The 22016-nt window shown below is 40.8% G+C and overlaps 6 protein-coding genes and 2 long non-coding RNA genes across 9 annotated transcripts; 4 read left to right on the top strand and 4 right to left on the bottom strand.

The window, feature by feature from the left end:
* Nucleotides 1–36: 36 nt before the first annotated feature.
* Nucleotides 37–9613, bottom strand: LOC116918877 (protein ecdysoneless). Its single transcript, XM_032924670.2, has 12 exons — nucleotides 9397–9613; nucleotides 7487–7547; nucleotides 7343–7399; nucleotides 2512–2599; nucleotides 2178–2356; nucleotides 1962–2103; nucleotides 1676–1855; nucleotides 1478–1603; nucleotides 1229–1409; nucleotides 842–1159; nucleotides 588–772; nucleotides 37–519 (listed from the first exon to the last, which is right to left on the bottom strand). The coding sequence occupies exons 1-12, from the start codon at nucleotides 9596–9598 to the stop codon at nucleotides 319–321; spliced, it is 1920 nt and encodes a 639-aa protein (XP_032780561.2). The 5' UTR covers nucleotides 9599–9613; the 3' UTR covers nucleotides 37–318.
* On the bottom strand, nucleotides 4281–7336 carry LOC123470585. Its single transcript, XR_006644355.1, has 3 exons — nucleotides 5771–7336; nucleotides 5441–5625; nucleotides 4281–5362 (listed from the first exon to the last, which is right to left on the bottom strand). It is a non-coding gene; the product is annotated as an uncharacterized LOC123470585 (long non-coding RNA).
* LOC116918883 lies at nucleotides 7078–8095 on the top strand. The gene is made up of 2 exons (XR_004391706.2): nucleotides 7078–7216; nucleotides 7273–8095. It is a non-coding gene; the product is annotated as an uncharacterized LOC116918883 (long non-coding RNA).
* Nucleotides 9614–9685: 72 nt separating the features above from the next.
* LOC116918876 (xylosyltransferase oxt) lies at nucleotides 9686–12640 on the top strand. The gene is given in 4 exon segments (XM_032924669.2): nucleotides 9686–10517; nucleotides 10519–11610; nucleotides 11612–11989; nucleotides 12047–12640. Coding segments are annotated over 4 exon segments (2550 nt in total). The 5' UTR covers nucleotides 9686–9848; the 3' UTR covers nucleotides 12458–12640.
* On the bottom strand, nucleotides 12299–13950 carry LOC116918882 (N-terminal Xaa-Pro-Lys N-methyltransferase 1-B). The gene is given in 6 exon segments (XM_045171008.1): nucleotides 12299–12797; nucleotides 12799–12883; nucleotides 12956–13064; nucleotides 13136–13319; nucleotides 13376–13458; nucleotides 13516–13950. Coding segments are annotated over 6 exon segments (699 nt in total). The 5' UTR covers nucleotides 13619–13950; the 3' UTR covers nucleotides 12299–12662.
* A 76-nt stretch (nucleotides 13951–14026) lies between these two features.
* LOC116918881 (casein kinase I) lies at nucleotides 14027–16178 on the top strand. Of its 2 annotated transcripts, XM_032924673.2 has the most exons (5): nucleotides 14030–14429; nucleotides 14518–14856; nucleotides 14917–15066; nucleotides 15132–15302; nucleotides 15369–16178. In XM_032924673.2, the coding sequence occupies exons 1-5, from the start codon at nucleotides 14348–14350 to the stop codon at nucleotides 15854–15856; spliced, it is 1230 nt and encodes a 409-aa protein (XP_032780564.2). In that variant the 5' UTR covers nucleotides 14030–14347; the 3' UTR covers nucleotides 15857–16178. The 2 variants fall into 2 exon arrangements, with proteins under 2 accessions (XP_045026941.1, XP_032780564.2); XM_045171006.1 differs by having other exon boundaries at nucleotides 14027–14429; nucleotides 14518–15066.
* On the bottom strand, nucleotides 16093–18512 carry LOC116918879 (RNA-binding protein 28). Its single transcript, XM_032924671.2, has 8 exons — nucleotides 18349–18512; nucleotides 18108–18276; nucleotides 17586–18037; nucleotides 17350–17527; nucleotides 17066–17283; nucleotides 16856–17005; nucleotides 16448–16783; nucleotides 16093–16390 (listed from the first exon to the last, which is right to left on the bottom strand). Exons 1-8 carry the CDS (start codon nucleotides 18457–18459, stop codon nucleotides 16268–16270), a joined length of 1737 nt encoding a protein of 578 aa, XP_032780562.2. The 5' UTR covers nucleotides 18460–18512; the 3' UTR covers nucleotides 16093–16267.
* Nucleotides 18513–18739: 227 nt separating this feature from the next.
* Nucleotides 18740–21838, top strand: LOC116918880 (splicing factor U2AF 50 kDa subunit). Its single transcript, XM_032924672.2, has 8 exons — nucleotides 18740–18929; nucleotides 19225–19530; nucleotides 19599–19861; nucleotides 19925–20141; nucleotides 20211–20284; nucleotides 20572–20694; nucleotides 20755–20913; nucleotides 20982–21838. Exons 1-8 carry the CDS (start codon nucleotides 18902–18904, stop codon nucleotides 21279–21281), a joined length of 1470 nt encoding a protein of 489 aa, XP_032780563.1. The 5' UTR covers nucleotides 18740–18901; the 3' UTR covers nucleotides 21282–21838.
* Nucleotides 21839–22016: the final 178 nt, after the last annotated feature.

Genomic DNA, 22016 nt, shown 5'->3' on the forward strand with positions numbered 1-22016 from the left:
GATGTGCCAGTTCGTTGTGCTACAAAAATAGTCCCGTTATGCAAACCACCTCCACCGAGCGTTGTGTATCACAGAGGGATAGCAGCGACTGGCTTTGAGAAATGTGTCAGAATCGAAAAGGTGAGGGACCGAGATTAAGAAGGGAAAAAAAAATGATCAAAGGCTGAATACGAATCATAATAATAAATTAAACCTCAAATCACCCAATCGCATGGATAAGAGGACATATAGCAGAGGAAGAGACATCGAGAATAATTACATTGGAGAAAGAAAGATGGAAGTAATCGGGAGTAGAAAAAATCAACAAGAGTCAAAATCTCAGTCGGTTTGTTTTTTACTTGCCGAGATTTGGCTCCTAGGAAGATTTAACTGATTTAACAAAATAGATGCTGGACCAGGTCCACCACGCTGCATTGTATAAGAAGCCAAAAGGGATTCAAGTGCAGCCGAGTCTATTTTTACGGGTTGAAAATTTTCAACGTCGCTAAAACTCTCACAACCTTCACTCATGACTGACTCCTGGAGAGCGATTAAAAATTGTTTGATAATTATGGGGTGTTTTGGCACGGAATTTTGTACAAATTTACCTTGCGGGTAGGGTTGTCCACAGAGGTACGAAGGACATCTGTGCTTAACAACTCTTGATCCATTGTTTGCATATAATTGTTCATCTCCTTATCGACTAACTCTTCCCCCTCTTCTTCTTCACTGTAGCTGCTCAAAGAAGAAGAATTTGATTCCAAATCCCAATTGTCTTCCGGCAAGGCGAAATCTGGCGAAAACATTAAATATTCATTTTTAATGAGTTCCGAGCCAAAATGATGACAAGAAATCGCTGTACCTAGAATTCCCTGCATTGCGGATGCAAAAGAATCTGGATCAAAGCCGATGTGATTAGAGAGTTGGGACACGTCAGAAGTGTTGGAGAGCGTTGACGTCTTCCTTGAGGCGCTGGGCGGGGCGAGGTGCGAAAGCTTTCTGGATTTCTTCCTGCCGCTGGACGGCGTAAGACCTTCATAGTCTGACTTCCGATGAAGGAAGGTTTCAAGTTTAGGCAAAATTTCGGCCTTGGCCTCGTCATCATCGACTCCTAACAGACCAAATTTATCGCCAAGGATCTGATCAAGGGTAGCAGGATCAACAGACAACCAGGAATCATCTGTTTTGCAGAACGAAAACAATGTTGAGTTACTCGTGTCTATCAAATTGTAACGCGTGAATCGATTACCATCATCCGCAGGTAAATGAGCTTCTTCTTTTTTGAATTTTTCAATGTCGGCAAAAACGGATTGCATCAGTCGTAGAATAACAGGTTTTTTCGCTGGACCTTCCACACCCACGCTGTTCATATAAAATTCTCGGGCTTTTTCTAAAAGCTCATTGTACGGTTGTGAACTTTCCAGGAAATCCTAAAAACACAAGACCGAATTCATTTTATATTTAATATTATTGCTTTCAATTTTCGCAAATAACTTACTTGAAAAAATCCCTTTTCTTTAAGGGTATTAAGGAAACGATTCCAGCGGGAATCCATTTCCAAAGAATAGTCGCCTCCTTGTTGGTGAAGGGATTCCTCATTGGCTAATAATTCGAATCCCACGGCCTGGAAAAGTAAAAACAAAAGGACTAGGTATTAGCTGAATGTTCACGGAATAATAATTTAAAAATCACATACGAGTTTCATGCCAAGTTCGGACCCCGTTCGTTTGGGATCGCCATTAGGTGGTAACGTCCAACCAGTTCTATGATCTGGTTGGTAGTTTCGGTGAACCAGCATGGCGTACAGACATTTTGTGAATGTAACTGAAGTCCATACTCTGGTTTCTGGTGGAAAGAAACGCATCGCACGAATAACCTATTTGGATAAAACAGACGGCAAAGTAAAAAAATTATTAAAATAGTGAAACTAATACGTCTTAGATGCCAGAGGCATTTTAAACGGATGGGTGCTTTTCCAGTACCTGCAGTTGAGAGGCATCGCGCTGACAGAATGCATGAACCGCTGGTGCTACTAATGTTGGATAGGATTGTAACAAAGCGGCAACACTAGCAGGTACAAAGACATTGCAACGGTGAAGACTGGAATCGATTTGAGACACGCACCTGAAGAATTGAAAACGAAAAGAGCTGCCTTTATCACCGAACGACCTTTATCAAAATTCAAATTTCAAATTTACTTTTCAATGCGTTGTCGAATTGGCTCTTGGATAGGAGAGGGTGCTATGGTCAAGTGCGGCATGGAACGGACAATATGAACAGCGTCCATCAGTGAAGGCTGGCCTGACGGTAAAGGAGTTATACTTGATGGACGATCGGCTATACTGATCATGTGAACTTGGCCAACATGAATGAAGACCTGGAACCATTCAATGTTAAAGGAGAACAAAACATTTAGCGCTAAGACCACGTCACAAAAAACAAATATAGATAAATATAAATATTAAAAAAAAAAAAAAAAAAAAAAAAGAAATAAAAGATAAAAAGAAAAATGCTGAGCTAGTAATGACTTACTCTGTTGATGCAAGATTCTGGGTTGGCCCAACGCGGAAGAATATCAGCAGCTTCAACCAGCAAGAAATCACCATCTGAATCCACAATTCTATCACGGAAAGAAAAGAAAAAACAAAAACAACAAAACTGGTTAGAATTTTAATGTCTAGATCGCTCGAAAAACCACTAGCTGAAAGACATTCGTAAAACGAAAGACACGGATCCACCCAACTAACGGAAACTTAGGAAATTGCAGAAAATAACGACTGAAATAACAAAGTAGATGCTTACCAGATTGCAAGAGCGAATGTGTGTTTTTTTTTAAAGATTAACTGCGAGTGCGGCAAAGCCAGCAGTTGCACAATTTAGAGCATGTTGGTGACATGTTGAGATTAGAAAAGTAATCAACGAGATTCACAGTAAAACAATAGATCGAGTGTAGGGAATAGGAAAGAGACTTCCTGGCGATAGAATGAGCGAATAATTAAAGAATTGCACGGAGGCGTTGATGTAGAAAAGATCGGAGTGGATGTAGAGGGAAAAAGAGGATCGGAGAGCTCCTGTTGCGTGTACGTGAATGGAAGTTCGGTGGACAACTGAGCACTTCAGGTGGACCCGCACCTTCCTTTAGAGTTGCCTTTGAATAGTCTGTGTCCAGGGCCAGCTCAAGTGGGAGGGTGTAATGTTTGGTGAGGAGGGGGCGGGCTACGGAAGGTGGTGGGGTGGGGTGGGAGGTAATAGGGGGAAGAAAGGGGAGGCAGGAGCGAGAGAGAAACAACAGCCGACAAGGTCAAACGGAAGCCCGGCCGCAGTGCGCCAGCGCTGCAGCGCAGCGGTTAGAAGCCGTACAGCATAGATTCAAGAAAAAAAAAAATTTGAAAAAGAGAAGAAAGAAAAGAAAGAATAAATCGTTCACCAGTCCCGCCGTTGCTATAGCCGCGACCGACTAGACTGGCGCGTTTTGATGGATCCCCCTCAAAAAACCTCGGCCTTGGGGGGTCGTCCCCGACCTTGAAAAGAGGCGTACTTCATTGGCAATGACCCGCTTTTCTCAGGGACGCACAGCAGTATACAATGCACAAAAACTAGCCAAAAAGATTAGATTTCTCACCGTCGAGCTCATACAGCCTCTGCAAGAGCTTGCTTTTCTTGATTACCATTACACAAGACCCCCCCCCCTCTAAAAACCCAAAAACATTACGTGGAAAACATGCCTCCCCCGTATACGGTGTACTTTGGTTTCTATACTACACTAGAGACGTGTCCGAGAATATGGACAATCTGAGCTACAAACGTAAGCAAAGCCAAGGTTAAAATGCAGGAGAACAAAACGATTCCCTCGTTGGTCTCACAGACTTAACAAACCTGGAAAAATCGACACATGCATACTCAATAAAGTGTCTTCTAGGAATGCAAATGATTCATAACCTCGTCCCCTATTGAAAAACTTAAAACAAAAAAAAAAAAAAAAAAAAAAAGTTACACGTTATTTCTGTTGCTTTAAGCTCCGACGCAAATTCTTCTCCCTCCACACGACGATGTTCTATTTTCTTGGACGTCGGGACGTATAGAGGACCAGTTGTAGTAGGTAGGTTTTTTTTTTCCGCAGCTGTTGCGCCATTCTTAAGCTATCCTTTATCCCGAGGGAGTCTCACGTAGTGCGTCTACTGCTTTTCTGTCTGCGTGATGACGGAATCTTGAATTCGCAGCCAAACAAGTGCACGTTGCCGACGCAGTTGGCCGTACCAGTTTTCTATTTTTCCCATTTTAAAATAAGTTCGCCTTCGTAAAAGGTGCGGCAATAACAACGTGCAGACGAAAAACCCAAATAAGAGAAAAACAACAAGATTAAAAAGAGGAAAAAAATAATAAAGGCGAACGACGAGCAGATGACGTCACGATGTTCGTTCATTGCTCCGTCACGTCACCCTCATCATGAATCCGCTGTTGATTGAATCACTTGTGACACGAAGACCGTAATTTCTCCTCTTCCTCCTCCTCCTACCCCTCCCCCCAGACATATGCACACCCATAAGACAAAGACTGTCCGGAACGGTTGAATCGTTTCAATCTTATTTTAATAGCATTGACCCGTTCACCCAGCCAGTTGCCCGCCTGCATGCCCTGCCTCCACCTGGGCGGCATTTAAAAAAGGGCGAAACTCCACCCTTTTCCAATCCCTTGGACGCGGCGATCTAACGGTGTCTGCGCATCTCGTGAGGCCGGCCGTTCAAGAGATACACACACACACTCTTACGGGTCTGTTAGATCCCGTTATGTTAAGAACATCAAAAGTCCTATAGCCCATAGCCAAGAGCCCAACAACAATCTCGGTATGAAAAAGAAGAAGAAAAGGAGAAAGAGAAAGAAAGAAGGAACCACAACAAAGGAGCTTTCTGATTACTAGCGTGAAGCGAAAGGGCCACTGGGTTAGCTGGTTACTATTTCGTTCGTGGCCAATGCACTCTGGCGCATGTTTCGGCACAATCTTTTCAATTTTATTATTATGATTTTTATTTTTTGTAAAATTTTTTCTTGTTCTTTTTTTGATGTTGCAGCCATTTCATGAATTTTCGGCGCCCGGCTTTTTCAGCAACAAAAAGAAAATAACAATAATAATGGTGAGCTCCAAAAAAAAAGAAAAAAAAAAAAGGAAGGCACACAAGTCAATGACCTCTGGACGGGTTTGGCCTGCGATCCGGCCGTTCTAACAGACGCACAAAAAAATGCCGGGGGATTGACGATGCCGCTTTTATCCAATTTTACACGTGGACTTACTATTACTATATACTGCATATAGCCACAGCATCCCCAAAATAAGTCAAGACATTGAGCAAGAAATTTGTCTTTGTGACCGCGAAAGAAAAAATAGCTGAAAGAAAAAAAAGAAAAAAAGAAAAGAAAAGGGATAAATTACGAAACAGAAAAATTTTACATTTACGCAATCAACCTGGAGACGTAAATGAATTCCTGTCTTCAAGGCTCCTGTCTGACCTTACTGGTATAAAATCAAGGGCGCGGATGGAGTGCCGGTATGGATCGGTTTCGGGTAAATCAGCACACAGCACAGACACGCAAACAGGCTACCCACATAAATAAGCATATTTCGGAAACTAACATGGCCAAGTTCACGTCCTACAAGGCAAAAGTATAAACAAATAACTAGAAAAAAAATAAAAAATAAAAATAAGGAACTGGAGTGAAAAAAAAAACGGCACAGGAAATTCCGACGTCTAAAGCAGTTTAGCCGACAATAGAAACAGAATACTACCAAGTATACCAGTAGTAGTATCCGGAAGCGCTCAAAATTCGGCAAAATAAATCGGTAAAGGGGAATAAGGTTTAGAATCTGTTTCCTAGAAACAGTTGTGTGAGCGTTGTGGTCCGGTCTTTGCGGTTCTAGCTCTCTCGATGGATGAACAGTAATAGTAGTAACACACAAGTGGCCATGGATTCCAGTTACAACTAAACAGATAAAGCGTGGCGGCCATGGAATGTCGTGAGGCAATGTCAATATGCAAAAGGGAAAGAAAAATTATCGAAGGTATTTTACCAGACCCGAAACAAAAACTCTGGCAGCTAGCGCAACGAAACTACAACGAGTTTGATGGTTTTGACATACTGACTGATGGATGACGTAACAAAGTATGAGTGTGTTCATCTCATCTCATCTCGTTTGCATTTGCATCTATAGCACATCGTCCTAGACAACAAGGAGAAACAAGTAAGTTGTAGAGTCTTCATGAGCACCATATAAGGCAGTGTGCAGCTAAAACTAACGTTCTAGAGTGAGGGGTGCTGCTGTGAAGGGCCTTGATTTTCCAGCTGCCCGGTTCCATTCGGTCACCCGACCTTGGTTTTTAGGTGGGTGACTGGTTGAGACTGCCAAGTTGTCGAAAATCCGCTGTCGGGTGGTAAAACACGACCACGAATGTAGAGTCTCTTTCTCGCTCACTCACTCTCATCTCACGACCTTGTAAATATCATCATCCCTCATGGAAATGATAGAGACCTAGTCCCGACGCTTTGTCGTCGCCACGAAAACATCCAACGATTTTCACAAGAAAACAAAACATGAAAATAATCACGGTGAAAAACAAAACTGGATGGTAGCGGGGCGGGCGGATTAAAAGCAGTCATCGGTGAGCCTATAGCGATTATGTTTCAATGCAACATAACACTCTTGGCCCTTGGCGCATGGTCACGGCCGGTGAAAATGATCACCGCCCTTGAATCGTAGATGGAAGGGCAACCTTCAAGCACACTCTCCGCCTTTTAGACGCTCTTCAAAAAAATGTATGCGTGTTTGTCAGTAACGTGTCTTAAATTGAAGGGACGTCTGTTTTGTTTTGTTTTTGGTTCTCTCCCCCTTATTTTTTTATTACGCATGTCCCCGACATCAAGGTCGGATGTCCTGCCACCCGTCGATAGCGCCGTGTTCCATATTTCGTTGGACAGACACACACGCGCAACTTCCTTCCGTTTATGTTGGGCGCTTCTCGACTAAATTCCCGTCGACCCAGAAACAGTGTCAAGAACACACGCCAAGATTAGACAGAAAGATTTCCCGGCTATATCACTACCTGCTGCGTGTTTATGTGTGTTTGTGTGTGTACAAACAACACATATACACACATAAAAGTGGAAGTCAGAAAATAGAAGAGGAGCTACATTCGGGAAGCGATTGAAGGCTATCCATGAAAACAGGGTCAGCCTTCATTGACAGGTAATTTCGATTTTACGATTTACACAAACTCCACTAAAGAATCGTGTTCATCATAGTTTCATTTAATAAGTATAGCCGCAAGTTCCGCGAATGTTAAAATTGCAATCCCCTCAGGGGAAAACCCACCTAATGACGACATCATTTTCGGTCACGGAGAAGCTGCGAAACAGGTGGACGATGAACCTTAAAAAATGAAAGAAAAAAAAAATGGCCAATGCGTTTGGATTAGCATTTTGATTACGTAAGAGAAGAACAACAACGGAAACTAACCACTCATCCTCGACGTTACAGCCATAACGAGTTTTCCCGTAGAGATGCGGAGGGTTGTCTCCTGAAATTTAAACAAATGAAATTAATTTCTCTAAAAAAAATTCTATAAAAAAGATATTTTAAAAATTTCATATTAAACAAGGCACGGACAATCAATCTCGCGAGTATGCATGCGGAAATGTTGTTCTGCTCAGCCCCCACCCCCTGCCCCCAAATTATATAACATATCGGGGGAAGTAACTGTCAATAAGAGTACCAAGTTTGACGAGCGATGAGCCGTTTGAAAAGAACCGTGGTCTTTCCGTTATGTATTGCCCGAGTCCTAATTGCAAGTTTACTCTATTCCAGTTGAAAGACAGCTAAAACACGCAATGGTGGAAGAAGAAAAAAACAAAGAAAATAAAGAGGAAAAGGAACAGCAAAATCTTCCCTATCCACCTGAGGGGAATTAGCCCGTTGTGTTGCGTACACCGACAATAACACCAAGAAAATTTTCGACTACAATACCAATAAACAATGTGTGTGTAGTGACATGATAGAACAGCTAAAGTACTGTTATTCCAGGAAACAAAAGAGAGCAATATAAGAATGTTAAATTGGAAGAAGAAAGACAGAAAAAAAAAACGCATTTTAATTTCAATGACTTAAGGTAGTCGAGAAGCCTGATTAGCACAGGTGTCGAGATACACCTGGGCCAAGGTACAGTTTGAAATCGAAGAATCGAACCAGGGACACCCTTAACATGGGAGGGGAAAAAACCGGCATCTTGGCTGTCTTTCAATATAATCAACTGGATCTTGCTTGACGTCAAACAAATAATTATTCAAAAGGAAATCAGCGAATGGTATTTTTAAAATTCACTCTACAAGTACGAAATTTGCACGTTGATATTTTTGCTTGAAATATTCTTATAGTGACCTTAACCGTTCGTGACGTAACAGCTGTTAAAAGAGGGTTCTGCCGAGAAAAAAAATTAATTTTCCCCCAACAAAGTGAAAACCTTTTTTGAGCTGTTGCTACTACTATTTCATTTCGTCATCATTATCAACCATCAGACAGGTGATGGTCGGCGAGAGGGAATCCAAACAAAGTGAAGGCAAAAATGGTTCCTGCTCAAGGGGCGACCCTAGCTATTTTGCCTCTTACTCTCTTCTTTGTTATCTCTTTGCCATCTATATCGTAGACAACAGTTATAAGACATAAAAAGAAAAGAAACCTGATTTTTGTGTGTGAGAGGGGAACACAGCTTTTCTTTTTATATTATTATTAACTTGAGGTTAGATAAGCCATTTGGCCTTGAATCTCTGGTTAGAGAAAAAGAGAGATGATCTACGAAATTGTCTTTAGAAAACAAGTTTCAAATAACATAAAACAGTTTCATTTTGCTCCACGCCCTCAAGCTCCTCCTTTAAAAAAAAAGTTAAAAATTCACTTCCCCTATTCCTTTTTTTAAAAGTTATTCAACAGCTGACCAACATTATCTTCTCTACAGAAATCCAATAAAAAAACGGCGAACAAATTCAAGTTTTAACCTTGTACCTAGGAAAATGGTCTTCGAGGAAAGCCAACAAGGAAAACTTTCACCCTCGTTTAAAAAGAAAGGAAAAGAAACGTTTCACCCCCTCTTGAAAATACTTTTTTAGCCCACCACAGGGCATCATGACAAAAGAAAAAACAAAATAAACTAAAAGGAAAACTGTAGCCTAGACAGACGTTCAAGGCCGAATGATGACAATGGCCGCACCCCCACGATACGGTGCAAGGCGCCATAGCCAAGAGTTATGATTACGAACCCAGAGAAGCCGAGTGATTGAAACTGACCGTTATCTAGTGGTGGTAGGCAAGCACAAAGAGACACGAATCTCCTACGTTGGACAAATACTGCTATAGGGGCATACATGTATATTTACCAGCTGTCCGTTTGGTGACTACTTTCAAGTTGATTGAGTCCTCATGCCAAATATAGTTTTGACTTTGATCTTGAATAAAGGTGAAACATCTCGTTCTGAATGCTTCTAGCTCTTGTAATTGATCACCATCTTCGGATATGTTGGGAAATAACCAATATTCTACGGTGTCTTCGGAATCCACGTGCGAACTAGTCTGCGCCATGACTAACTGAAAGAATTGTCTCGCGTGTGCATAGCCATCTAACGGTAGTTATTGCAAATTTTAACTAGGGACCCAAATTATTCGACCGGCAGACGACAAAACATAATATCGACAGGAAGCCGTTAAAGTGGACTGTCTGATTAGATATTAAATATCTGTTGTAGCATCCGATACCTAGACATATCCTTTTTAGACTATAGATGGGTTGTTGTACAAAAATTGACCATCGGTGGAAAGAATTGTTGCAAAAATGACGCAGAATTTCCTACGCTGCCTCATGTGTCGTCAGTTTCGGACGTATTTCCTGCTTGTGATAGCCATGGCTTTCATTTTTCAAAGTTTACTTGTGTTCTATTTGTTGGCAAAAGTTAAGGATACTGAAGGCCCTACTGAATTTGGATCTTCAGACTCCTCAAGAATTCAGCAAGCTTTTGTGAATGAGAAGGAACCTAGTGTTTTGAGCAACTCAGCTTGTGGAATATTGAGCAAAACTGCTCTTTCAGCTATTAAGAGAGCAACTACCAAGAAGTGCAAAGAAGAGTTAAGTGATATTGCGTGCAGACTCAAAAATAATCAACTGGTACCTGAAAGATTACCAAATAATTGTCCCCGTAAGGATTCTGTTCCTGGAAGTTCTTTGGGTTGCTTCCACGATAATAACCAGTCAAGACTGCTCTCTTCATATGGTGTCAAACTCCCAGGATTGACTAACCAGAAGTGCATCGACCTTTGTGGTCAGTCAGCATTTTTATATGCAGGCACCCACAATGGCAAAGAATGCTACTGTGGTAATAAAAAACCGTCATTAGAGCATCTTCTTACAAAGACATATTGCAGTGTTCCTTGCGATGGCCAATCTAGTCAAACTTGTGGAGGTGTAGACGCTACGGAAATATTCGACTCAGGAGTTCCTACGAGAAGATTCTGCAAAATTGCAAGCACCGATCGTCAATGGAACTGCCAAAATAGCGTTTATTTTGACCTTGAACGGTCGAGCGCTGCGACAAGTCACCCGGCTTCTCAGAGTCATATATAGGCCACATCATGTTTATTTGATCCATGTTGATGCCAGGCAAGATTTCCTATTCCGCAGTTTATTGCAACTGGAGCTGAAGTATCCTAATATCCGACTTAGCAGAAAACGGCAGTCATCTATATGGGGTGGAGTATCCTTACTTGACGTTCTACTCCAGTCGATGGAGCAGTTATTGGAGATCGATAGTCAATGGCAGTTTGTTTTCAATTTGAGTGAATCTGACTTTCCTCTGCGATCAATCGAGAGTTTGGAAGCCCTGTTAGCTGCTAATCCCGGGAGAAATTTCCTTAAATCACACGGGCGGCAAACCCGTCAATTCATCCATAAGCAAGGACTGGATAGAGTGTTTCACCAGTGCGAAAGCCGCATGTGGCGAGTGGGTGACCGCAATCTACCAGCTGGTATCCGAATCGATGGTGGATCTGACTGGGTCGGACTTGCGCGTTCAGTCGTTGAGTTCGCCACCGCACCTTCTTATAGCAATGACCCACTTTTGCGTGGGCTCAAAGAGCTTTATCGTTACACACTCCTGCCGGCTGAATCCTTTTTTCACGTTCTTATCCTGAATTCAAAATTCTGTGACAGCTACGCGGACAATAATCTGAGAATGACACTCTGGCGGAGGAGCCAAGGTTGTCTTTGTCAGCACCGCCATGTTGTTGATTGGTGCGGTTGCTCGCCGATGGTTTTCCGTACGGCAGATTGGACTCACCTGACATCAGTAATGGCAAAATCTACAGTATTTTTCGCGCGCAAGTTTGAGGCAGCCATTGATCAGAGCGTCATGAATCGTCTGGAAGAACAACTAACAAACACCTCATTAAGTTACCCAGGTTTGGATTGCTATTGGGAAAGCGCTTACCATAGAGCTGACCTGACACCGAAGCCTAATAAGGCTCTTTTAACCGTAGCTCTCAGCCTGGCGAAACATGCAATTTCGCTGTTGTTACAAAACAGTGTTGCTGAATGCCCAGGTACTCAGGCCAAGCCGAGTTGTTGCCATCACTTCCTATTTTCGGCATGATCATTATCTGGGCGATCTGATACACTTTGAAGTCGATGAAAAAGACGTCGAATTTGAAGCACTAGTCAAGCCCCTTACCAAGACAATTCACTTGATGAAATCCCCAAGAATTCTTAGTACTTTACAAGTCGGATCGGATTTCGACCCTAAAGAACAAGTTTTCAGAAATCGTTTGGGTGTGCTCTCTTCTAGGTCTAAACCAATCGCAACCTTTAAATGGACCGGCCATATCAATACCACTGCAGCATCTCAGTTAGCTCATTTAGTATGGTTCGACCCGGACGACAACGTAAGGGCCGTTCACAATGTAAATGTGACCGATGCGTCCAAGGTAATTTAGGTTTCTCTTTTTATAAGATTTTTTTTTTTACTTTCATCATTACTCTAGATGGGCAATCAAAATCTGGAAATCGACCACCCCCTGAAACCCGGGGTGTGGTTAGTTGCTGTCATCTATAATGGAAAAAAAATTGCCACAACTGAGTTTCTGATTGTTCCCCAGGCTGGCGACCAAAGCACACAATTTGAAGCCAGGATCAGTGAATCTCAAAAGGTGTGGGAAAAGTATTTACCTGTTGATGCTAAATCGGCAATTTATCGCCGAGAAAAGGCATTATTGATGAAAAAAGACATATCGAAATTTTTGGATAAGATGACTGCAGAATATTATGCTATTCAAGATATTTGTTACAAGGATCAGCCACCACACTGTGCGACCATCGGATTTCATGACTGGCAGTCGTGCTTAAGCACGGATTGGAGTTCCTTTTCTCAAGATCCCAAATCCGAACTGCTATAAGTGTTACTGTTTAATGTTTGATAATTTTCGCCTTTTATCGTTGTCAAGGGACAAGAATATGTGCCAAACAAAAGATCCGTAATTGTCCTCGCCTTTTCAACTTGCTATGAGTGCTTTAGATTTGGTGTAGCAGTATTTCTTTTTTTCTTTCTCTTTTTCATGCAAAACAAATATCAGCATTGATTCTTTCGTACTTCTAATCCTTTTATACTGGTTGAATCGCAAACATACGCACTTCGTATAGGTCAGAAGGAAACCTTTGCTGCTTCTGTTCTTTAATAATACGGAGTCCAGCTTTCTTGATCAACTCAACAACCAATGCATGTGGCCTGGTTACAGACGGAGTCAGTATTATCCATCTCTACCTCACCACTTGAAGTGAGATTTTCTTTCAAAACAATAAGACCTCTAGGTTTGAGACCCAATCTGATAGATCAAAAACACATAAATACTTTTAAAAATGGATATAATTTATATAATGTAACCCTGTATGCTCACTTGCAACGTCTGAGAAAGGATATTAAATCTTCATCAGTTAAATGACCCAATACCCACTGCACCCACATTATATCATATACACCATTTTCAGGTGTAAATTTCTGCAATCCTAAATAAAACCATTTAACAAAATTTTACTGCATTTACTAAAAAAAAATAAACATGGAAAAATTTACATACCTATATTGAAAAATTGACCTCTGTGATTTGTTGGCTTCAAAGATTTCTTTCCTTCTTCTAAAAAATGTCGATCTTGCTCAACTAAGTCCACAACAGGAAAATTTTTCATTAAAAAACCTTGGGTAATCCGACCAATGCCTGCACCACCATCTAATGCTCTTTCTTTTCCTGGACATTCAACAAGCTAGAAAACTTCACTCACATAACTTTAACAGTAAAAATCCCAACCACCAAAATTACCTGATAAATAGAATTCAGAAAACGTTGAGATCCTTTAAGGTCAATATCTGAAATGCTTGAAAGTCCACCCAACATTCCATCAACTAAACAATTTTCAACTGCAATTACGATACGAAAATGGGAATAAATTGCTAGAATACCTGTAGGAGGAACTTGCTCCCAATATTTGGCAGCATCCAAATAAAAGGCTGATTCTTTTGAATCAACTTCGTTGTCAAAACCGGATTTTGTGTCACTATCCATTCCCCTCGAAAGTACTTTTCTCGTTTACGCAGGGTAAGGGTACACGCACTGATTTCCCGGTAAATAAAATCGAATTTAACAGCCTTATAGGGTGCTGGAGTGAAAGCGAGGTGGAAAGGAGGACCAGGAGGACGAAGGCCCAATAAGCGTAAATGTCAAAACATCCAAAATATTTCAGGATGTCAAGTTTGAAATAAAAATTTGTAAAAAAATTACAACACCTTATAGTAATACTTAATTCAAGATCTCTATAAAAATTTGTTTGCAAAGAATATGACAGGTTTGAGTAATTTGTTTTTGTCGAAAATTAATTGCCACTTAAAGTTTTCGGCTTTCTAGTTTCAGTCGACGAGTGGCAATGCTGTGGCTACGGGCATAGTCAGCCCCTTTTTCTTAACGGGAAAATTTCCCTTCCCCTTCTCCCAACCTGAAGTTCTTTCTTTTTTGGAGCAAAATTTGTGAGGCTCTTCTCTAACGAGAAACTCTCTTGTTTATCCACAAAATTCTAAAACATCTTTGTTTTAATCACCGAGAGGATGCAGTAGTTTGATCAGCTGTGAAATCTTTCGTCTTTATTCTGAATTACTTTTGCTTTTCGTCCTCGAATTGGTTTTGAAAAAGTAAGCTTCAGTGTGACGGGCAAGAGAAGTTGTCTTTGTTGGTCTTGCCCTCCATTTGTTTACCACTTCATTCCTGCAACTACGAAGTTATACGTTTAAGAATATAAAGATGACTATGGAATTAAGAGTAGGAAACAAGTACAGACTAGGAAGAAAGATAGGAAGTGGTTCATTTGGTGATATTTATCTTGGTAAGTTAGTTTTATTTTACATGTTTTCCTTTCTGTGTATGTTTTGGACCAGTTGGTCAAATTTTTTCAATGCAAAACTTACATTTAGGCACCAACATAGCTACTGGTGAAGAAGTTGCTATTAAATTGGAATGCATTAAAACCAAGCATCCTCAGCTCCACATAGAATCAAGATTTTACAAAATGCTGCAGGGTGGGGTGGGAATCCCTGCTGTAAAGTGGTGTGGCTCTGAAGGGGACTACAATGTCATGGTGATGGAACTTTTAGGACCTAGTTTGGAAGACCTCTTCAACTTTTGCTCCAGGAGATTCTCACTAAAGACAGTACTTCTGCTAGCTGATCAGCTTGTTTGTCGAATTGAATATATCCATTCAAAAAATTTCATCCACAGAGATATTAAACCTGACAATTTTCTTATGGGACTTGGTAAGTTAAATTTTTTACATTTTTCCTACCTGCAGACCTTACAATTCTGTTGTTTTCTAGGTAAAAGAGGTAACCTTGTTTATATAATTGACTTTGGTCTGGCCAAAAAATACCGTGATGCCCGTACCAATGCCCACATTCCTTACAGAGAAAATAAAAATTTGACTGGTACTGCTAGATATGCTTCAATTCACACTCATGTTGGGATTGGTAAGATTGGATTAGCATCAAATTTGTGCATTGCAAATATAAAAAATTTTACTGTTTGAAAACAGAACAAAGCCGACGTGATGACCTGGAAAGTCTTGGCTACGTGTTAATGTATTTTAATCGAGGATCGTTACCTTGGCAAGGTTTACGTGCTGCCACTAAACGCCAAAAATATGAAATCATTTCAGAGAAGAAAATGTCTACGTCCGTTGAAGAGCTTTGTCGCGGATATCCTGGTAAGTTTTTGGTTCTACAGTGCTTTGTTCATAGACTAAACTCGAACGGCCGTGTTTGTTTGCTAGCTGAATTTGCCACATATCTCAACTATTGCCGGTCACTACGCTTCGAGGAAAAACCAGATTATCCATATTTGCGACATCTTTTCCGCAACTTGTTTCACCGACAACGTTTCACATATGACTACGTATTTGATTGGAACATGCTCAAATTTGGTGGTGCTCAAAAGCCAGCTTCAGGAGCAAACGGAAGCAGTAGTAATGGCTTAGCAACAGCAAATTCAGCACTCCCCATAGCACCAAACCCAGTGGCAATGCCTGTTGATGTAGCCGCGTCTTCTGAAGATAAAGAGCAGAGAGCTCGAGCATACAGGAATACACCCATAGCGCAGTGGGTAGGTCAGACAGCGACTCTACCACCTGAAAGACCTGTACAGCCAGCGACCAATCCACCAGCCCCCACACGGCCCTCGTTCTCGCATCCTACTAACCCTTTGCCTGCAACGTCCGCTTCTTGGGCTGCGCGTTCTCGTGCAGCTCGTACCCAACAGTGAAATAATGAAAGTATCATTTGCAGGCTTTTTAAGATTTGATGGTAACAATTGAGTCATGAATATATGGATATTGTTACCAAAATGTACGACCAACCCTTGTTGTAAATGTTTATCATCCATTTTCTTCCTCTGATCTTGCCACCTTTTTGCATCCCTTCCCGTCTCCTCAGTTCTCGATTTGCTCTTCGTAACGTGTCGCAGCCTTGAAAATTGTTTTTTGAATTAAAATGATGAAATGAAGAAAAAAAATTACGTGTATGTTGTCACACTTCTGTAAATTACGCGACAAGCTTATCGGAATACAAATGGTTTCTAAACACCAGCCGCCTTCCGCTTGTAACAAGAGAAACAGTTCACAAGCACAGCAAAAAAAGTAAATTGACTTGTCAACAATTTATTCATAGTTAAAACTTACGAATCAAACCATTTGCCTTTCTTTCCAGCAATAGTAGCTTTTGTTACTTTAGAAGTAGTACCACTACTTCGATGTGTATCAGTTTTCTTCTTCACGGCCTTTGTTTTGGAACCAACGCCCTGCATTTCCAATTGTTGGTTACCAATCTGACCATTTGTTAAAAGGTTATTATTTACCTCCGGCCTTTCCTTTTTGGTTGACGCTTTGCGGCTTTCAGGATTCTTGAACATTTTCCTTCGAATTTTCGGTTTCTTCGCCGGGACACTATCTGCTTCAGGTGCGCTACGTTTGCGATGTCGAATTTTAGGTCCTCGATGCGACGGCAGTCCTTTTATTTTAGGATCGGCTTTGGCACCACTATACTCTTGCACAGGCAAATCAACGGTAGACGCGATATTTGGCATGATTTTGTCATTCTTTCCTTTTTTAACGTTTTCCAGACTTTTTTGTACACGGTTTTGTTTGGCTTTTACAGCAGCACGGTTTTCCACGCTGAACTCGACAATGGGACGCTATAACATAAAAAATGTATCAGTTAAACATCTAAAAAAACAAAAAAACAAGTGGAAATGACGGGCAATTACCTTATCTTTTGAAAACAAAGTTGGATTGTTGTTAATGTTACGCAGTGCGAGTAGTGCGTCTTCGTGTTTCGTGAACGTTACAAAGCCATACCCCTTAGAAGGGTGTATATTTCCTTCGCCAAAAATTTTCATATCTCGCATAACCCGTGCCTTAAAAATATGCAAGATTAGATAAGTTCTATGCTTCACGCAACTCAAAGCTCATCATACCTCTACAATTTTCGCATCCGGAGAGGAATGCTTTTTGAAAAGTTTTGCCAACTGTTGATCTGAAAGCGACGGTGGTAAATTGTGAACACAGAGACGTTCACGCGAAATGAACATGTGGAGATTTCGAAGCATTTGTTTTTTCCAAAGCTCGTTTTGTTGCCTCTTTGCCATATCAGTTGGAGAAACTCCTTGGGCGGCTAAAGTTCCGGGTCTAATGACTAAAAAGAACGAGGAACATGTGAGCGATGATATTTTACTGTTGAAATCTTCAATAGGTTACGCACATCCTTCGCGAGCAAGAAACAGATTTCTCTTATCCTTATGTTCTTTCTTTTCAGCCTCCTGTTTTTTGTTTTCTAGGTCTTCTCGGGTAACTGCGAGAACAACGTCTAAAACGCGGCCATCCAATTGCAAATAAGGATTACGAGATTCGTCTAAGCATTTTTGAGCCGATTCAGCCTCCTAAAAATAAAGGGATAAATCAAATAGCTTTTTCTTCCAAAATAAATTATCAACTTACGCTGAATTTCACAAATCCAGTGCCTTTAGGCCGCTCCATAACCTTATCCATGCACAATAAAGCGTAGTGAACATTGCCAAATTTTTCAAAGAAATTTTTCAAAGACTCTTTTGTTGTTGTAAAGTCCAAGTTTCTAATGAACAGTGTCTTTCCTTCCCCTACATCACTCTTCTTTTCTACTTCAGCACTATCACCCTTCCAAATCTTTTTCTCTGTATTTAAATTTTCATCATCACCTGGGCTCTCCTCAGTGTCACTATCTGAGCCCTCCTCAGCATTAATATCTGAAGCTTTTTCTTCTTCCTCATCATCACTTTCTTCATCAGGGTTTTCTTTCTTTTCATTATTTTCAGCCAGTGGTTTCTCATTTAGTGTCTGGACATCTTCAGTTTTGTTATTCTGAGTAGCATACTGTTGTTTAGGGATGGCCCAGTCAACAGCAATTGGTCTTCCTAAAAACCGACAACAGCATCAAATGTCAGAACTTCTTTCTTTGGCCCTGAAGAATACAGATTTTCTCACCTAAAAATGGTTTTGCATTGCATTCCTTGATAGCTTTTGATGCACAGGGAACAGTTTTAAATTGGACAAAGCCACAACCAACCAAAGAACCATCTGGTTTCTTTAGTAGTTTAACATCAGTTATTTCTCCATACTGTAAGAACCAATTTTTAACTGCCTCTTCTGTTGCCTGTTATGGAATGCAATAGGTGTTGTAAGCAAGGCGTGTACAAAAGTAAAAACAGAAAGATTTGAGGCTTACTTTAAAAGACAAATTGCGAATAATTATCCTGCCTTTTTTGTTGGGCTTCTTTTTCGTTGACACGTGGGCTTTATTGTCAACAGACTTCTTCTTATTTGAAGGATCGTCCATCTTTTAAACGATACACGTGCTTGTCTTTTTAATACCAGAACTACACTAGCAGACGAACATGTCAAATTGAACAATACAGGTTTGCCATTTATTCAAAAGCTCGGCCTCAGAATTAGTAATTAGGAATTAAGACTCCATCGAGTACTACACAAAAAACTCTTACTAATCATATTTTTTGTTTTTAGGATTTATAATTTTAAGTAGAAAATATACGTTATTAATGTGCCATCTGAAAAGTAATTCACAAACTTAAATGAGTAACAGCGTTGCCTTCGTGCGTCGAGAAGTAGAGTCGACGCCATTTACCTAGCCTTTTTCTCAACTAAACCGGCTCACAGTCACGGTGAAATTTACTTTGTTAAAGTCAACCAAGATTACGTTCTCCCTACCCCCGCTGTGTTTTTTCGTGTCTTCACATTAAACTGGTATCCGCATAATCATCATGGGAGAAGACAAGGATGACCGCAAAGGTTTATTATTTTTTTTAACTTTTATTTTATGAGTCTTATGTCAAAATCAGGTATCGTTTATGAAGGACGGACTCCTTATGAGGGTTGGAATGGTACAGCAATGATTGGATGATCTGTTTGTATTTTTAGTTAGAAAAATCCACATTTGTGTTAGAAGGATATCAAAGCAAAATATGATAAGCAACCATGTAATAACCATAACCTTAATATATTAGAAGTACATGCACCCATGAATAGCTTAAATAGCTATAGCTGACTTCTTTATATGTAGACTAAAGTTTCTGACATTTTTCAGTTGAAAGGGAGAGAGACCGTGATCGTTCCAGAGACAAAGAAAGAGACAAGGAAAGGGACAAAGATAGGGAAAAAGATAGGGACAAGGACCGAAGACGTTCCAGGTCTCGTGACAGAAAGAGGAGGTCCAAGTCAAGGGAGAAAGAAAAGGAGAAAAAACGCAGCAAGTCCCGTGAACGAGATCGTGACCGCAAAAGAAGTCGCTCTCCTGTGAAAAAGCAACGTCGAAGGAAGCCATCCATTTACTGGGATATCCCTCCTATTGGTTTTGAACACATCACACCCATGCAATACAAAGCAATGCAAGGTAAAAATGTCACGTTAACTTAAAAATATTTCACGTTTTATAACTATTATTATTTTGTATTTTTGCAGCTGCCGGACAAATTCCAGCCAATATAATGACAGAAGTAGCCCCACAAGTCCAAGTTCCAGTAGTGGGTAATACCATCACTCGACAAGCCAGAAGATTGTATGTTGGAAATATTCCATTTGGAGTTTCCGATGTTCGAGCTGCCGAGGAGGAAATGATGGATTTCTTCAACCAACAAATGCACCTGTCTGGTTTATCCCAAGCACCTGGTCATCCCATTTTAGCTTGTCAGATCAACTTGGACAAGAACTTTGCATTCTTGGAAGTAAGTCGAACTAACCGATGCAAGTTTAAGGTTACTTTATGTGGTCGTTATTTTGAATTTTAGTTTCGGTCTATTGATGAAACTTCTCAAGCCATGGCCTTTGACGGTATTAACTTCAAAGGGCAGACTTTGAAGATTCGCAGACCACACGATTACCATCCGACACCTGGAGGTGGTAGTGGTGGAGGAGGAGGAGGAGGAGGAGGTCCCGAAACTACTCCTGGTAGCATGACAGGCGGTATAACCGAAAAAAGAGCAGCAGGAGGGGGTGGAGGTCCAAGTAAGAACTATCGCAAAATTAAGCTGAACATAATTTCGTAATGATTTCTTTTTGTTTTCTCGTGCCTAGTGAGTACTATCGTTCCGGATACTCCGCATAAGCTTTTCATCGGTGGACTGCCCAATTATCTAAATGAAGAACAAGTAAGTTCCCTGATTCGTAGATGTGACTGTAACATGTGTATTCGATTGGGAGAGTTTAAAAAAAGAAAGAAAAATGGGATATGTGAGCGTCAAGTTGAAGCAAAATCGATTCTGATGAATGTCTTCTTCTTTCGTTCTCCCTAAACAGTGGTCACGTGAACCTTAAAACTTCCTTCCTGTCCCAACCACCACAACCTTAACCTGTCTCTCCTCACCATCGATCCCAAGATTGTTATTTTTGAAGGTCGACTCTAGGCACGCACGCAAATTGTCTCATTCGAATTTAGGTAAAGGAATTGCTCATGTCTTTTGGACAACTCCGAGCCTTTAACTTGGTTAAAGATACGGCTACTGGTTTATCCAAGGGGTACGCTTTCTGCGAGTATGCCGACGTCACCGTCACAGATCAAGTATAGCTTTTATATTTTCCAATTCCCCTCGATTTTCTCTGACAATTTTTCTCTTCTCAGGCTATTTCCGGTTTAAATGGCATGCAGCTGGGAGACAAGAAGATCATCATCCAACGGGCCAGTGTTGGAGCCAAGAACGCCGCCGCCTACGCTCAGATGCCGGTCCAAATTCAAGTACCGGGATTCAATCTTGCTGCGGGTCCTGGCCAGCCGACAGAGGTGTGTTATCGTTCTTATCTTTTTGTTTATTTTCTCATCAATGTAAATGAGCTTTTATTTTGTGAAAGGTACTCTGTCTCTTGAACATGGTGACACCTGAGGAATTGAGGGATGACGAGGAATACGAAGAAATTGTCGATGATATTCGAGAGGAATGCAATCGCCACGGAGCTGTACGCTCTGTTGAAATCCCGAGACCATTGGAGGGCGTCGATGATGTACCCGGTGTAGGCAAGGTGTTTGTAGAGTTCATTTCGGTTAGTGACTGTGTCAAAGCCCAGCAAGCATTGACGGGTCGCAAGTTCGCCAATCGTATCGTCGTCACGTCATTTTACGAGCCGGAACGCTATCACCGGCGGGACTTTTAAGCGCTGACGGCTTTCCTCATGAAAATAGGAAAGAATTTTCTAAGTGCGCTGTTTTCTCTTTTTTTTTTTTTTTTTTTATTTTTGATGAAGCAAAATACGTCATGACGAGCTAGCGTTTGATACGATCCAACGCTAATGCGGCATACGGGATTTTCTTTAAATTTAACTTGTTTTCTTTTTTTTCCCTTTTTTTTCCACTCTCGTAATGGATTTCCCCATACTTAGTGTCAAATCCGATTACCCCACCTATCTGTTTGGCATATCGGCGAAAATAACAACTGTGTAGAATTGTACAACCACATTTCCCGATACACACATGTGCGGTAGCATCAAAATTACCACACATCATTCCATTACTAAAGGCCCATCATTGGTCTCATGCCCAACATTTTCATATCAAACCTGTATTTCCTCATTCTTTATTTTACCAAATTGGTCAACATCTTAAATCATCCGTTCTTGATTAGTTCGTCATTAAATAATTTCGAACTACGCTAACACTTGAACTTTGAGGAAAAACTCGGCATTTTAAAAACTCAATATATGACTTGAACTGACTGGAAGTGATGACTGCTCTCTTCCATGCAAAACATATTTTTAGAAATCCAAATTAAAAAACAAACTTGTAGAGGGTTAATTTGGGCGAAAATTCAAGTGCAAAGAAACAAAAACTGCAGTGTGCCCCACCCACCATCACTGCCATCCATGTACTGCATTGAAAGCCACTTGAAACCA

Source organism: Daphnia magna, linkage group LG3 (assembly GCF_020631705.1).
Source record: "Daphnia magna isolate NIES linkage group LG3, ASM2063170v1.1, whole genome shotgun sequence".
NCBI lineage: Eukaryota > Metazoa > Arthropoda > Branchiopoda > Diplostraca > Daphniidae > Daphnia > Daphnia magna.

Excerpts from the sequence above, each read along its gene's own strand:
- LOC116918877 (XM_032924670.2), bottom strand. The coding sequence starts at position 9,598 with ATGGCGCAGACTAGTTCGCACGTGGATTCCGAAGACACCGTAGAATAT. Across the intron at positions 7,400-7,486 it reads TGTAACGTCGAGGATGAGTG|GTTCATCGTCCACCTGTTTC; the intron begins GTTAGTTTCCGT and ends TCATTTTTTAAG. Across the intron at positions 2,600-7,342 it reads GAAAATGATGTCGTCATTAG|AATTGTGGATTCAGATGGTG; the intron begins GTGGGTTTTCCC and ends TTTCCGTGATAG.
- LOC116918881 (XM_045171006.1), top strand. The coding sequence starts at position 14,348 with ATGACTATGGAATTAAGAGTAGGAAACAAGTACAGACTAGGAAGAAAG. Across the intron at positions 14,430-14,517 it reads ATTTGGTGATATTTATCTTG|GCACCAACATAGCTACTGGT; the intron begins GTAAGTTAGTTT and ends ACTTACATTTAG. Across the intron at positions 15,303-15,368 it reads GCTTTGTCGCGGATATCCTG|CTGAATTTGCCACATATCTC; the intron begins GTAAGTTTTTGG and ends TTTGTTTGCTAG.
- LOC116918879 (XM_032924671.2), bottom strand. The coding sequence starts at position 18,459 with ATGGACGATCCTTCAAATAAGAAGAAGTCTGTTGACAATAAAGCCCAC. Across the intron at positions 18,277-18,348 it reads TTCGCAATTTGTCTTTTAAA|GCAACAGAAGAGGCAGTTAA; the intron begins GTAAGCCTCAAA and ends ATTCCATAACAG. Across the intron at positions 16,784-16,855 it reads CTTTGTTTTCAAAAGATAAG|CGTCCCATTGTCGAGTTCAG; the intron begins GTAATTGCCCGT and ends TTTATGTTATAG.
- LOC116918880 (XM_032924672.2), top strand. The coding sequence starts at position 18,902 with ATGGGAGAAGACAAGGATGACCGCAAAG. Across the intron at positions 18,930-19,224 it reads AGACAAGGATGACCGCAAAG|TTGAAAGGGAGAGAGACCGT; the intron begins GTTTATTATTTT and ends GACATTTTTCAG. Across the intron at positions 19,862-19,924 it reads AGAACTTTGCATTCTTGGAA|TTTCGGTCTATTGATGAAAC; the intron begins GTAAGTCGAACT and ends TTTGAATTTTAG.